This window comes from Ovis canadensis, chromosome 1 (genome assembly GCF_042477335.2).
Source record: "Ovis canadensis isolate MfBH-ARS-UI-01 breed Bighorn chromosome 1, ARS-UI_OviCan_v2, whole genome shotgun sequence".
Lineage (NCBI taxonomy): Eukaryota > Metazoa > Chordata > Mammalia > Artiodactyla > Bovidae > Ovis > Ovis canadensis.
The window spans coordinates 5,641,425-5,658,288 of record NC_091245.1 but is presented as its reverse complement, the minus strand read 5'-3'; the positions used below and the strand labels follow the sequence as shown (position 1 = coordinate 5,658,288).

Here is a 16,864-nt window from a genome sequence, read left to right as displayed (position 1 = left end):
TCCAGTTGCTCCACATTCCTGTCAACATTTGGTGGTGTCTGTCTTTTTGCCTTTAGCCATCCTAAAGACTGTGACATAAAGAATATTTCCTCACGGCTTTAATTTGCTTTTCCCTCATGACTAATGATGTTGAGGACATTTCATGTGTTTATTCGTCATCTGTATATCTTTCTTGAGGTGTCTAATCAAGGATTTTGCCCAGAGAGTAAAGATTGGATTTGGCCTGGATTACCTGTTTTAATTCCTAATAGTGAGTTGTATGTATTCAAACAGAACTTGGCAAGCAACCAGAAAGGTGAGGAATCTGCCTGAGATCCTAGAAGTGGCAAGGAAAGAGGATAAACCTATGACAGAACATGTTTGAAAGGTCGTGATGAGAGATGAGCAGAGCTACTTTCTGACAATTAGTGGTTTTTGAAAAAGATTAGGTTAACAAGGGAGAAGTTATCTTTCAACATCCATGTCTCTTATGACGTTGGCTTTCTTTTTTTTAACTCAATTAAAAAAAAAGATCTATTTGTCTTCCTGTGCTGGGTCTTAGTTGCAGCATGCGGGATATTTAGTCGCTCCATGTGGACCCTTAGTTGTGGCATGTGGGGTCTAGTTCCCTGACAGGGATCGAAGCTGGGCCCCCTGCATTGTGAATGGGGGGGGGGGGTCTTAGCCACTAGGTCACCAGGGAAGAGCCGATACTGGCTTTTGAACCTGGCTCTGATGGTTTCCACTTGGTAGTGTTTTACCAAGAGCCCATGTTTTTCCATTTTACTGATTAAACATAGGCTCTTGGTGAGCCTCAGCTTTCTAACCTGTAAACTGGGAATAACCATGCCTTGCAAGCCTGTGGGGAGGATCATAGCAAGTCAGACACTTGCAGGTATTCAGAATGTGAAGTTCTTGTACAAATATCAAATTATCCAATGGGGGCAGCCCCTAACTGACACCTTGTTCTTTAGTATTCCTCAAGATGCCGCAAAGTCCTGTTGGACCAGATCATGCTTTCTCCTCTCCACATGAATAATGAGTCAGTCACTCATCTGGATTGTAGAAAGTGGACTGTTTCCTGGATTGTGCATCAGTGCCCATGAGCTAGAGCTCATGCAACTAAACCTCTTGTTATTAGGCAGAAGCTTTGGGACTGGGGTGAGGACTCAGAATAATTGTTCCTGCTCAAATCCTGCCCAGAAAGTACCTTTCTTGCCTCAGGGAAAGGCACACTTCATTTTTCTCTGCCCAGATTTCATCCTGCCAGGTTTGAGTTAGAGAAAAATTGCCCAATGATTTTTTTTCAATAATCTTTTCCTCCTAAGATAATTAGCTGCTTGCACAAGTCCAATTCTGGCTTTAAATTAACTTTTATTTAGTTGAATTGACACAGCTGGGACAAAGAAGTAAATGTGCAAGCTTTTTACTAACATGCTCATGAAGGAAGCAAATTCCCCTCACTTTTGTATAAATTGAGACAGCTATAGATGAGAAAAAAATCAGGACTCTGCTAATTTTTCTCTCATTTTAATTATCTCAGAATTTTAAAAAGGGTCAAGGAGAGGAATCTGGTAATAAATAGGGCGAGACTGGCATGCAGGCTACTAACGTGAAGAGAGTAACTTTACTGGAACTTTTCTTTTTGGGAAAATCTCTTCAAAAGGTTCCTAGATTAAAGCTCTGATATCCCTTTTTGTGTGTTGAATTCTGAATTCTGAAGCTTGCAGGTTGGAAGGAAGCACAGATAATTTTTTTTTTTTTAATCCCAGGAACTCAGAGACTCAAAGGTTTTAAAGTCCTGCACCCATGGAGAATTGCTGACTAAAAGGGGTTGGAACAGAACTGGGTCCCTAGGTGTGGAGACCATTGTCATCAAGAGTTAGAAAATGAAATGGCTCTGTATGTAGGTCAACGACCCCCTCTCTACTGAAAGGTAAAAAAATTAAGGATGACCTAAAATCTACTATGTATAAAAAGATTCTGGAAAAAGTAGCTCTTTCCTGTCAAAGTGATAATGTTTATACTACCTGAAGCCAGACCTCCTCGGAGTCTGACTTTAGGGGGACTCTTCAGAGCTGAAAAGCCGCAGTCTAAATCTCAGTCCCTCTCTGACATCTGTTAACTTTCATCCTTCAAGGGAGTTGGCTATGTTATTGTAGAGGTGTTCAGTGGGACCCACCACCATCTTCCATCAAATCATTGATACTGAAGGGATTCTGAGTCAGCTGTTGCAGAGTTCTGCCTGAACTTATGCTGTGTTCCTCACTTATCTTAAACTTTTCCTCAATAACTTGGATTTAAATAAGTCAAGACTGTCAAATGAAATCACCAGGGAGAAAGACTCATGTAGAGAAACACATGGAGACAGAAGGGAAAATGAGAAGAAAAAGAAGAAAGAGGAGGAAGAGAAAGACAAAAGAGAAGGGGTTTTACAAAGCCCCGTCTTAATACAAAGGCATTTTAGGAGTCTTTATTAAGCAATGTACTGGATTTGAATGATGTCTGCAAAAGCGGCTGAAGTCAGGAAATGAGTTTCTGTCGCACAGTGTGTAAGCTGAGTAGCTCTGCATCTGCCTCGGCTCCTTATCACAACCAAAGGTAAGCCTGTTGGCTTGTCTTAAGGGCTGCTGTTAGGGTTCACAATACCTTGTGTTCTGAGTAGGTGATACATTCTTATTTCCTAGTAAAAAGCCACATTTTTTCCTAAGACTATAAGGTGGAAGATAGATTTGAGTCCAAGGTATGAAGCAAACTTGGTGTTTAAAATTCTTTCTATTTAAAAATTACTACAGATTTACAGAAGAATTGAAAAGATAATACAGAGAATTTGCAAATGTCCTTTACCCAGTTTGCTGTAAAGTTCACATCATATATTATCATGGTGCCTTTGTCAAAATTAAGAAATTAACATCAATCCAATACTATTAACAGAACTGTGGACTTTATTTGGATTTCACCACTTTCCCCCTAATGTTCATGTTCTGCTCCAGGATCCAATCCAGGATACCATGCTACATTTATAGAAGTTAATTTTGAACAAAACTGAATATAGATATGACTTTTGAGGAGGGTGGGAAGCATGATGTGTTCCTAGACATGGAATACCATCAAATGGGTTATATTTTCCATAGGAACCTGTTGAAATTGGGAGTATGCTCTTAACTAGGAACATTACTGTAAATAAATCATAGACGACCAACAAATATGGAGACAAAGAAACCACAAAACCCCATATTAATTAAAATTAGTGAAATATTGTTTCAATTCCCATGAGATAGCGCAGAGATTATACAAGAGACCTCAACAATTGTAGTCAGCACCTACATAATTCTTAACTACATGCCAGGTGCTCATCTAAACGTTTTCCATATACTAGCTCATTTAATTCCCCTAGTCACCCTATGTACGAGGCTCAAATATTATCTTTGTTTTACAGATGAGAACACCAAGACACAGATAAATAACTTGCCCAGGCTTGCACTGCTAGAGTTCGACCTAGACCTCAAATGTAGCAATATATGTACTTCTAACAGATAAAATTGTAAGGTATAAAAATATCAAAACTGAATAAAATCAATGTAAAACTGCCTAATAATTTGCTCATTTTCTTTTGCTTTGATTTGGTTGGTTTATATCCTTTAATACAATTGATGCCTCTTTGTCTCCTAGAAAATTTCCTGTTGAAATATGCCAGCCCACACCTCGACTTCCATGCACATAGTGTATTCTGCGTGCCCTTGGCCCAGAGTCTAGCACACTGATGTAAACTACCTTTGTCTCCCTTGAAACTGAAAGCATCTTGAGGAAATAGACTATAATGGAACATAAGTCCAGCACCTCTTAGAGTTCAACAATTGGCTGTTGAATGCTTGTCAGAATGGTTCACTCAATAATGAAACTTAGAGCTGTACTTTTTGAAAGTAGATGGGGTTTCTATAATTCTGTCATCAGATGGCAACCTTGTACAGCAGCAAATCACCTACCAAATGTGTCAACGATAGAAACTGTAAGTTAAAATGAGGCAGAGGTTAATCTCCATTTAGTATCCCTGCAGAATGGCTATCTACTTATAGCTTTTAAAAAATCATTGAGAAATGTATTCATAAGCATTTCTACTTTTGAATTTTATATCTGTATATCTTATCTCTCACAAATTATGCCTAGGTGAATCTGAAATTTACAAAAGGAACAGAGTTAAAATAAAGAAAATGTTATTCATACCCAGATGATAGAATTGATAGATGGGAACATTAAAATAGTTATTTTAATTATATTCTGTATGTTTGAGAAACTAGAGGAAAGACTAAACATGTTAAGTAAAGACAAGAAAGGTATTTTAAAAAGACCTAAGACTGGGCTTCTATAGTTGAAAATTATAGTGTCTGAGATGAAAAATACACTACATGGGATTAATGGCAGATCAGGGATTTCAGAACAAATGATAAATCAATTACGTAAGAGAAGAGTGAACAGAGTATTAATGAACTGTGGGACAACTCCAAGTGGTATAACATACATGCACCTGGACTCCCTGAGGCAGAGGAGGGGTCATACAGAAAACAATGTGAAGAGGTAATTGCCAACAATTTTTCAAATTTGATGAAAAGTATAAGCCTACAGAAATCAGATTGATTATATTCTTTGCAGCCAAAGATGGAGAAGCTCTATACAGTCAACAAAAACAAGACCAGGAGCTGACTGTGGTTCAGATCATGAACTCCTTATTGCCAAATTCAGACTTAAATTGAAGAAAGTAGGGGAAACCGCTAGACCATTCAGGTATGACCTAAATCAAATCCCTTATGATTATACAGTGGAAGTGAGAAATAGATTTAAGGGCCTAGATCTGATAGACAGAGTGCCTGATGAACTATGGACGGAGGTTTGTGACATTGTATAGGAGACAGGGATCAAGACCATCCCCATGGAAAAGAAATGCAAAAAAGCAAAATGGCTGTCTGGAGAGGCCTTACAAATAGCTGTGAAAAGAAGAGAAGCAAAAAGCAAAGGAGAAAAGGAAAGATAATAAGCATCTGAATGCAGAGTTCCAAAGAATAGCAAGGAGAGATAAGAAAGCCTTCCTCAGTGATCAATGCAAAGAGATAGAGGAAAACAATAAATGGGAAAGACTAGAGATCTCTTCAAGAAAATTAGAGATACCAAGGCAACATTTCATGCAAAGATGGGCTCCACAAAGGACAGAAATGGTATGGTCCTAACAGAAGCAGAAGATATGAAGAAGAGGTGGCAAGAATACACAGAAGAACTGTACAAAAAAGATCTTCAAGACCAAGATAATCACGATGGTGTGATTCACCTAGAGCCAGACATCCTGGAATGTGAAGTCAAGTGGGCCTTAGAAAGCATCACTACGAACAAAGCTAGTGGAGGTGATGGAATTCCAGTTGACCTATTTCAAATCCTGAAAGATGATGCTGTGAAAGTGCTGCACTCAATATGCCAGCAAATTTGGAAAACTCAGCAGTGGCCACAGGACTGCAAAAGGTCAGTTTTCATTCCAATCCCAAAGAAAGGCAATGCCAAAGAATGCTCAAACTACTGCATAATTGCACTCATCTCTCACGCTAGTAAAGTAATGCTCAAAATTCTCCAAGCCAGGCTTCAGCAATACATGAACCATGAACTTCCATATGTTCAAGCTGGTTTTAGAAAAGGCAGAGGAACCAGAGATCAAATTGCCAACATCCACTGGATCATGGAAAAAGCAAGAGAGTTCCAGAAAAACATCTATTTCTGCTTTATTGACTATGCCAAAGCCTTTGACTGTGTGGATCACAATCAACTGTGGAAAATTCTGCAAGAGATGGGAATACCAGACCACCTGACCTGCCTCTTGAGATATCTGTATGCAGGTCAGGAAGCAACAGTTAGAACTGGACCTGGAACAACAGACTGGTTCCAAATAGGAAAAGGAGTATGTCAAGGCTGTATATTGTCACCCTGCTTATTTTACTTCTATGCAGAGTCCATCATGAAAAACGCTGGGCTGGAAGAAACACAAGCTGGAATCAAGATTGCCGGGAGAAATATCAATAACCTCAGATATGCAGATGACACCACCCTTATGGCAGAAAGTGAAGAGGAACTAAAGAGCCTCTTGATGAAAGTGAAAGAGGAGAATGAAAAAGTTGGCTTAAAGCTCAACATTCAGAAAACGAAGATCATGGCATCTGGTCCCATCACTTCATGGGAAATAGATGGGGAAACAGTGGAAACAGTGTCAGACTTTATTTTTTTGGGCTCCAAAATCATTGCAGATGGTGACTGCAGCCACCTAATTAAAAGATGCTTGGAAGAAAAGTTATGACCAACCTAGACAGCATGTTGAAGAGCAGAGACACTACTTTGCCAACAAAGGTCCATCTAGTCAAGGGTATGGTTTTCCCATTGGTCATGTATGGATGTGAGAGTTGGACTGTGAAGAAAGCTGAGTGCCAAAGAATTGATGCTTTTGAAGTGTGGTGTTGGAGAAGATTCTTGAGAGTCCCTTGGACTGCAAGGAGATCCAACCAGTCCATTCTGAAGGAGATCAGCCCTGGGATTTCTTTGGAGGGAATGATGCTGAAGCTGAAACTCCAGTACTTTGGCCACCTCATGCGAAGAGTTGACTCATTGGAAAAGACTCTGATGCTGGGAGGGATTGGGGGCAGGAGGAGAAGGGGACGACCGAGGATGAGATGGCTGGATGGCATCACGGACTCAATGGACGTGAGTCTGGGTGAACTCCGGGAGTTGGTGATGGACAGGGAGGCCTGGCATGCTGCGATTCATGGGGTTGCAAAGAGTCGGACACGACTGAGCGACTGAACTGAACTGAACTGATAAGCCTACAGATTCAAGAAATTGATGACTCTCAAGGACAAGAAAGATGAAGAAAACATCAAAATACATCATGATCAAGTTGCTTAAAGCCAGTGATAAGGAGAATATATAAAAGCCAGAAAAAAGGATACTATATCCAAAAGAACAAAGAACAGATGGATAGAAGACTTCCCATTATAAATGTAAGTTAGAAGACAGTGGAGTCCTGTGTCTAAAACACTGAAAGAAAAAAGGAGCCTGTCAACCCAGAATTCCCTACCCAACAAAAGTGCCTTGCAAACACTCAAATGAAACAAAGAGTTTCCCAAACATACACACACTGAAAGGATTTATCTCTAGCAGACCTTCACTGCAAGAAATATTAAAGAAAGTTGTCTAAGAAGGAGGAGGATGATCTCAGATGGAATTTTCAATCAATACAAACGAATGAAAGGAGCCGAAAATGGGAACTACATGGGTAAACATACAAACTTTTTTCTCATTACTTCAATAAAAGATAATTGACTGTTTGAACAAAAATATTAACAATGTACTCTGGGACTTATATACAGAAGTAAAATATATGATGCCAATAGCGCAAAGGTCAGGAGGAGAGAAATGGAAGAATAGTCATATGTTTTTTTATATATTATACATAAAATAGTATAACATTACTTGAGGGCAGACTGTGATAAAATAAAGATGTAGACTATGAACCCTAAAGCAACTACTAAAATAATGGAACAAAAAGTTATATGTAACAAATCAAAAAAGGAGATAAAGTGGAATCATGAAAAATACTTGATTCAGAAGAAGGTAGATAAAGAGGAAAAGGGAACAAAGAATGGATGAAATGAATAGAAAAAATAACAGGCTGTTTGATTTGAACATAAGCATATTAAAATCTTATTAAACTTCAATGATCTAAACACTCAATTAAAAGGCAAAGACTCCCAGATTGGATTAAAAAAGACTCAGGTATACCCTGACTACAAGAGATCCATTTGAAAAGTAAAGACCCAAATTGAGCACCACCTTTAATCTACAGCCAGCCAGGAACTGAGACCCTCAGTCCAATAGTCCCAAAGAACTGAATTCTGCCTATACCTAGATGAATCCAGTAGCAGATTCTTCCCTAGCTGACCCTTCAAGTGAGACCCTAAGCCTTGTTGGCACCCTGATTGCAGTCTTGTGAGAGATTCTGCAGCTGAGGGCTCAGTGAGGCCATGCCCAAACTCTACTCATAGAAACTGTGAAACAATAAATGTGTGCTGTAGTAAGTCTCAAGTTTGTTGTAATTTGTTACCCAGCAATAGATTACTATTGCAGATGGAAGAGTATACCGTGCTGCTGCTGCTGCTGCTGCTGCTGAGTCACTTCAGTCGTGTCCGACTCTGTGCGACCCCATAGACGGCAGCCCACCGGGCTCCCCCGTCCCTGGGATTCTCCAGGCAAGAACACTGGAGTGGGTTGCCATTTACTTCTCCATTGCATGAAAGTGAAGTTGCTCAGTCATGTCCGACCCTCAGTGACTCCACGGACTGCAGCCTTCCAGGCTCCTCCGTCCATGGGATTTTCCAAGCAAGAGTACTGGAGTGGGGTGCCATTGCCTTCTCCGATACTATGCTTACACCAGTCAAAAGAAATATGTATTAATGTCAGACTAGGTATTTTAATATCAGACAGAGTAGACTTTAGAGCAAAGAATATTTCTTTAAATAATGATGCCAGTTATTCAAGAGGCCGTGCTGATGCTAAACATCTATGTACTGATAACCAATAATAGAGCTTTGAAATATTATACAACTGCAAAGAGAAATAGACAAATCCATGATTACAGTCAAAGATTTGAACACCCCTCTTTCAAGAACATGTAAAATAAGTAGGCAGAAAATCGGGAAGGATATGGGAGGATATAGACAACTTGACTTAATTGACATTTATAGAACACGCCACCCAACAACTGTAGAACATGCATTCTTTCCTGGTATGCACAGAAAGTTTTTACCAAGATAGAATATATTTTGGATCATAAAAATAGACTCAGTAAATTTAAAAGGAGCAAAGTGATACAAAGTAAATTATCTAACTATAGTGGAATTACATTAGAAATAAATAATGGAAAGATATCTGAAAAATACCCAAATATTTGGAAAGTAAGTCAGTTTTATATAGCCTATTTTTCAAAGAAAAAACTCAAAAGAAACAAATGAAAAGACAAATCAGAAAATATTTTAAACTGATTGAGAATGAAATGTTAACCTATTAAAACATGTGGGATTCAGCTAAACTAGTGCATAGTGGGTACATGTGTAACACTGAAATACTGTGGACTGTGGCCCATCAGACTCCTCTGCCCATGGGATTTCCCAGCAAGAACACTGGAGTGGGCTGCCATTTCCTTCTCCAGGGGATGTTCCCCACCCAGGGATTGAACCCAGGTCTCTTGCATCACAGACAGATTCTTTATCAACTGAGCCACCGGGAAGTCATATTAGAAAATAAAAAGCCATCAAATCAAAGACATTAGCTGCCATCTTACAAATCAGAAAGACAAGAACAAATGAAATTCAATGTAAGCAAAGGAAAGAGGAAATGAAGATCTGTCAGAAATCAGTGGAAAATAAAACAGTAAAACAAAAAAGAAAATCAGTAAAACCCAATATCGACTGATCACAAATTCCATTATTGTGAGTGAAAGTGGTGATTGTACAGATTCTGCAGCTATTAAAAGGATAATAGAAGACAACTTTATGACAATAAATTTAACAACTTAGATGAAAGAGGTAAATCTCTTGAAAGATACAAGCTATCAAAGCTCACTCAGGAAAGAAAGAACCTAAACGCCACTATAGCCATTAAATAAATTGAATTCATAGCTGAAAACCTGCTTAAAAATGAAACTCCATGCCAAGACAGCTTCACTGATGATTTCTACGAAACACTTAAGGAAGAAATAAAAATAATTTTATACAAACACCTCTCAGCTCATTTTTGAGGCCAGCGTTAACTCAGATATCAAAACCAGACAAAAACATAACAAGAAAAAACTGCAGATCAATACCTCTCACAAACATAGATGCAGATGTTTTAAAAATTCCAGCAAATCCAACCCAGGAATTTATAAATTGTGGTCTGAAGAATGCAAGGTTGGTTTAACATCTGAAAATCAACCAGTGTAAATAATTATATTAACAGACTGAAAATACACACATAGGATCAACCCTATGTCCATGGGATTTCCCAGCAAGAATACTGAAGTGGGTTGCCATTTCCTTCTCCAGGGGATCTTTTCAACCCAGGGATTGAACCCGTGTCTCTTACATTTCCTGCATTGGCAGGGGGGTTCTTTACCACTAGTGCCACCTGGGAAGCCTCGGGAACAACTCAATATATGCAGAGAAAGCATCTGAGAAAATCCAACATCCATTCATAGAAAAAACTCTCTGAAAACCAGGGATAGAAGGGCATTCTCTCAATCTGAAAAAACTTATCTACAAAATACCTACACACAATATCATGCTCAACAGTGAAAGATTTAAGTCCTCTAAGATTAGAAATAAGGAAAGTTGTCTTCTCTCACTGCTTCTATTCAACATAGCACTGGAGGTTCTGTCTAGTGCAATAGAGCAAGAACAAGGCATCCAGATTGGAAAAGAAGTAAAACTGTTTATTGAAGATGACACGATTGTCTACACAGAAATCTTTTGGAATTCATGATGGGCTACGACTGCAGCCATGAAATTAAAAGACGCTTCCTCCTTGGAAGGAAAGTTATAACCAACCTAGATAGTATATTCAAAAGCAGAGACATTACTTTGTCGACTAAGGTCCGTCTAGTCAAGGCTATGGTTTTTCCTGTGGTCATGTATGGATGTGAGAGTTGGACTGTGAAGAAGGCTGAGCACCGTAGAATTGATGCTTTTGAACTGTGGTGTTGGAGAAGACTCTTGAGAGTCCCTTGGACTGCAAGAAGATCCAACCAGTCCATTCTGAAGGAGATCAACCCTTTGGCCACCTTATGCGAAGGGTTGACTCATTGGAAAAGACTCTGATGCTGGGAGGGATTGGGGGCAGGAGGAGAAGCGGCCGACCCAGGATGAGATGGATGGATGGCATCACTGACTCGATGGACGTGAGTCTGAGTGAGCTCCGGGAGATGGTAATGGACAGGGAGGCCTGGTGTGCTGCGATTTATGGGGTCGCAAAGAGTCCGACACGACTGAGCAACTGAACTGAACTGAACTGAACTAGAACAAATACTGAGCTTAGCAAGGTTGCAGGTTGCAAATTAATACACAAAAATAAATTCTTATCAATTTATATAGTAGCTACCACCACAGAAATTTAAATAAAAATACCACTTACAAAAGCACCAGAAATTAAAAACTTAGGGATAAATCTGAAAAATGTATGCAAGCATTGTACACTAAAAACTATCAAATGAAGTTAAAACAAACTAGGAGCTAAATAAATGGAGAGATTTATTGTGTTCCTGGGTTGAAAGATTCAATATTTTTATGTCAAGTCTCCCCAGATTGATCTATAGATTCACATCAACCCCAGTCAAAACACAGCACTTCTTTTTTTTTGTAGAAACTGACAAACTGATTTTAAAATTTATGTGGAAATGTGAAGAGGCTAGAAAAGCCAAAACAACTCTGAATGATGCTGGAGAATTTATGCGACCTGACTTCAAGATTTCTTACAGAGCCACAGCATTCAGTACAAGGTGGTACTGGTGTCCAAAAAGACCAATAGAGCAAGGTATAACAGGACAGAGGCACAGAGCAACAGCTCTGCAATGGAGCTCTGGGGGCCTTGCATGCACCCAGTGGCCACACAAACAAAAGTTTGAGCCACTGCTGGTCTAAGCCTTGGCAGAGCACCCGGCGATCCTCCAGAACTTGTTAAGGGGCTGCTATAAGACCCTTGTCCACTCGCCTCCCTGTGTCCCCTGGGAGGCTGTCCTGAGCTGTTTCTTCTCACTTCCTGGGTTCTGGTGAGGTTTTGGACTTCCTGCCTGCCACGCTCAGAACAGAGCTGTGGACTATAAAGCTGCTCACCTGACACCTAGATTCAGGTGTGCTACAGCAGGGTGTCCTGCAAGTCACGTTGCCATGATGTATCTCCTTTTGTATGGGTGTTGTCCTTTGTGGTGTGTAGGGCAAGGACCATGCAGAATTGGAACCTTTGGCTGTTTTTCTTCTCACTGTGTATGGAAGTGTTAAAAGTGTCTGAATCTAGGAGTGGCTCCTTGGGTCTTTATTGAATCAGTCAGGCCTTGCCCTGTCTTGTGTGTACTTGACAAGAGAGCCAGAAATAAACCCATACATATGTCCTTATGGAGAAGGAAATGGCAACCCACTCCAGTACTCTTGCCTGGAAACTCCCATGGACGGAGGAGCCTGGTGGGCTGCAGTCCAAGGGGTCGCTAAGGATCAGACACGACTGAGTGACTTCACTTTCACTTTTCACTTTCATGCATTAGAGAAGGAAATGGCAACTCGCTCCAGTGTTCTTGCCTGGAGAATCCCAGGGACGGGGGAGCCTGGTGGGCTGCCGTCTATGGGGTCGCACAGAGTCGGACACAACTGAAGCGACTTAGCAGCAGCAGCAGCAGCAGTGTATGTCCTTAAGTTGACTTTCAACTGACGTGCCAAGGCAAACCCGAGAAAGAAAAGGCTCCTTGACAAATAGTGCTGGAACTACTGCAGAACCACATGCAGAGCAAAAAAAAAAAAAAAGAAAGCCTTAATTCCTACCTCACACCATATTCAGACATTAACTCAAAATGGGTCATAGACTTAAATGTAACATATAAAGTTATTAAAAGTTTCAGAGAGAAACATAGGAGGAAATGTTTGTGGCCATGGTTGGGCAAAGTTGTTTTATTTTAGAGAAAATAACCCAACATGATTCCTAAAATAAAAAAAAAATTGATCAGTTGTAAGGGTTAGTCACTCAGTCGTAGCTGACTCTTTGCAATCCCATGGACTGTAACTGTAATCCCCAGGCTCCTCTGTCTATGGAATTTTCCAGGCAAGAATACTGGAGTGGGTTGCCATTCCCTTCTCCAGGGGATCTTCCCAACCCAGGGCGCGAACCAGGGTCTCTTGCATTGCAGGCAGATTCTTCACCATCTGAGCCACCAGTTAGATTCCACCAAAAGTAAGAACTTCTGTTCTCCAAAGGACACTTTTAAGGGAAGAAACTATAACCCAGAGACTGGAAGATAATATTTATTAACCACATAGCTAAGGGACTTTTACCCAGAATATATAAAGAAATCTCAAAATTTAAGAAAAAACCCAACAACCCAGTATTTTAAAAAGGCACAAAATTTGAACAAGCACTTCACCAAAGAAAATAAATGTAGGCTAAATAAGTACATGAGAAGATGCCCAACATCACTTGTTATTAGGGAGATGCAAATCAAAACTGCAGTGGAATAGTTCTGAATCCCTATAGAATGTCTAACAGCTAAAGAGTGACTGTACCAAGTGTCAGTGAGGATGGGAAGCAGCAGGAACAATCATATATAACTGGTGGGAATGCAAAACGGTAGTTCCAACTTGGAACGCAGCTTGTCATCACATGACACAGCTATGCCTAGGTATTTATCCAGGAGGAATGAAACGATATACTCAGACAAAGGCTGGTACATGAATGTTCACAGCAGCTTTACTTGGAATAGCCTCAGGTCGGAAATGATCAAGCGTCTTTTAACATATGAGTGGATAGACACACTGCGTTATTCTGTACCAAGGAATACCATTCACTAATGAAAAGGAGTGAATTATGGATATACAAAACAGTATGATAAATATGCAAAGTATGGGGATTGACATGTACACAGTTATATTATAATAGACCAACAAGGACCTAACGTACAGCACAGGGTACTCTGCTCTAACCTTAATGGGAAAAGAATTTGAAAAATAATAGATATATGTATCTACCTACTCATTGGTTCCCAAAGAGTCCAACACAACTTAGTGACTGAACCACAGAAAGATTCTTGTATAACTGAATCACTTCACTGTACACCTGAGACTAACCCAACATTGTTAATCAAACTATACTCCAATATAAAAATGAAAAATAAATGATTCAAGAAAAAAATCTGAAAGTAATATTTTTGCATGAAAGATGTCAGACAAAAGAGACTACGTTCCATTTACACTGAATTCTAGCAAATTAAGACTAAGCTACAGTGACAGAAAAACAGGTCAGTGGGAAACTGGAGAAGGGGGAGGGAGAGGTTCCAGTGCGACATGGGAATATTTTGCTGGTGATGGCTGGGTTCACAATCTCGGTTATAGGGATGGTTTCACCTGCATCCCTGTGTCCAAATTTACCAGATTGTATACTTTAAGCATGTGCACCTTACTACATGCAATTACAGCTCAGTAATGCTGCTTTTAGATATTATATTGTTTCCAGTCACCTTCCTTCAGTCATCTTCAAGCCTCCTGGTGGTCCACGTGGCTTCCTGAGTCCCTGCTCTGAACACAGGTGACATTGGTAGGTGGTGCCCCCGTCTTGATCCCTGAGAGCCCAGCAGTCCTGCCTACCTGCCCTTAACGTGATGCTTTTATTTAATCCTCACCATAGAGACAGAAAGCCATGAAAACTGAAACCCAAGAACAGGGACTAGAACATTCCGACTAAAAGAAACGTCAAGATGGACACAAGGCAAGCTGGGAACCCGGGAAAAGAAGGCCCGTGCGATGACATGGGGCCCCCGCCGCCTCTCTCGGGACCTACTGGACCCCAAGTGGATAGACCTCCGCAAGGACAGCAGCGTGGCTCGACCCGGAACCGGCGGAACTTCTAGAACCCCCGGCACCTGGGCCTGGGGTGGGGATGGTGCTAGAATATGCGGGCACAGCTCGACTGGCTTGTGGGGCTCCGAAGCCCCGCCCGAGGAGCTAACCATTTATGTCACACTGTGACAATTATTCTGCATAAAATTATCGTTAAAACCCCTAATTTTTCAGCCTCCAACCCCGCCAGTGGCCTTTTAGCATTCTCCAGCGCGGGCGTCTGCGGCCGGTGATCACCGGCTCATTACCTCCGTGTGGCGCCGCCCCCCCCCGCGCTCGCAATCAAGCACTAATTAAACCGGCGCGGGCCAGGCTGGGGCCCGAGGCTGGGCGGGGGGCGCGGGCAGAGCAGGCCTGGTGGCCGCCGCGGGGCTGCGACGGACTGCGGGGACCGTGGCGAGGGCCGCGGGCTCCGGGCTTTGGGTCCGGGCCGGCGGTGGGCGGGGCCGGATCTGAGGGCGGGGCCTACGGGGCGGGGCCTGGGGGCACTTAGCGAGGCCGCTCAGGGCAGGGCTTCATGGGTCCGGGTCGGGGTCGGGGTCTGGGTCGGGGCCACGGGGCCCGTGGGCGGGCCCAACAGGGGGCGGGGCCTGGGGCCCTTATCTAGGCCGTGCAGGGCAGGGCGTCCGGGGACCGGGGCGGGGACCGGGGCGGGGACCGGGGCGGGGACCGGGGCGGGGACCGGGGCGGGGACCGGGGCGGGGACCGGGGCGGGGGCGGGGGCGGGGGCGTCGGGGGGCGGGGATCAGGGTCAGGGTCGGGTTCGGGGCCTTGGGTCCTTACCCGAGCGAGGCGGCCGTGCGGCAGAGGTGCAGGGGCGCCAGCCCCTCGGCGCTGAGCAGGTCGGGGTCGGCGCGGTGCTGCAGCAGCAGCCGGGCGCAGGCCGTGTGGCCCCCCAGGCAGGCCTCGTGCAGGGCGCCGCGGCCGCCGGGGCTGGCGTCGGGGTCTGCGCCGCAGCCGAGCAGGTGGCGCACGCAGGCCGTGTGGCCCTGGGCCGCAGCGATGCACAGGGGCGTGGTGAGCTCGCGCTTGTACTCCAGGGTCCAGAGGCCTGGGGAGCGGGTGGGGAGAAGGAAGATGAGAGGGGGCCGTTCGTGGGGGACGGTGTCCGTTATGACTGAAATAGGGGGAAACCATCTGTTAGGAGGAGGGGCCAGGTGGGCATGTGGGGAGCTACGCGAGGATGCTCGGGCCTTAGGGACAGAGAAACGAGTGAGATCCGACTGGACCACAGACGAGGGATGGAGGGAGGTCTCGGGGGTGAACCCTAACAGAGAGGGGCAGAGAGACAGCAAGGGAAGGCAGTGTGAGGGGGGAAAGAGAGGGCGACAAGCACAGAGAACGACCTGGAGAGGGCAGAGATGGAGACCTGGGGGAGAGAAGCAACAGAAAGGAGAGGCTGAAACCGAGCCGAGGGATTGGGGCGGTGGCGGGCAGAGGGGTGTTACTGAGAAGCAAGAGGGTTTTGCCAAATGTGAGGGGGACTGGGGACTCAGGTAAGATGTGAGGAGTTAAAAGCTGAACAAGCAGGAACATTTAAGGTGGAATTCACACTTTGCAGGCTCTGAATTAGGGCAGCTGCAGGGCGGAAAGTGAGCTGTGGATTTTTCTGGAATCCAAGCCCTCTCTTTTTGAGTCCCTGATTTTATCCCCTTTATCATTAAGAGGAGAAGACAACAGACAAAACAAACTGACCCACATCAGCAAGGCTGCTCAAGAAAAGGACTCGGAAAGTTTAGTTGTCTTGGAAGTGGCCGGTTTTCAGAAGCACCCTTTGATGTGGTGGTCTGCATTGAGCACAATCCTGGTTTGTTTCTTTGCGCTTTTTAGGGTTTTGTGTGTGCACGAATGTGCGTGTCTGTGTGTGTGTAAGGTTGCTCTTTCTTGAAGGATGAATGGAGCAGGAGCTATACATTTCACTTCTCTGAAAACTTTGGGCTTTCAAAAGGCCCGTGGAAGGTTGTTAGCGGCCACGAGCGCTCCTGGAAATGGGGAGAGCTGTCCCTGGTGAATACACTTCAAGGGACAGGATTTCACATGGCAGGGATGCCTTCTGATAATGATGGAAGAATCGATACCGTGGCTGTAATGAGCTGTGGAGGAGACCCTTTTCATAGGCCACCTCCTTCATGGGACCCATGCTGAGCAGTTTTGAAAGACCACTCATAATTACCTACCTCAATGTAGTGCAGGGTTCTAGCCTGACCCCGGGTCCCCAAGGCCCAGCCTGG

The 16,864-nt window shown here is 43.2% G+C and overlaps 1 protein-coding gene across 2 annotated transcripts in view; it reads right to left on the bottom strand.

The window, feature by feature from the left end:
* The window catches only part of ASB18 (ankyrin repeat and SOCS box containing 18), a 77,777-nt gene that overhangs the window by 35,281 nt on the left and 25,632 nt on the right, over nucleotides 1-16,864 (bottom strand). For both annotated transcript variants that reach the window (XM_069584714.1, XM_069584720.1), the window contains one exon: nucleotides 15,417-15,684. In XM_069584714.1, the coding sequence (XP_069440815.1) occupies nucleotides 15,417-15,684 (268 nt within the window). The remainder of the gene's footprint in view (nucleotides 1-15,416; nucleotides 15,685-16,864) is intronic.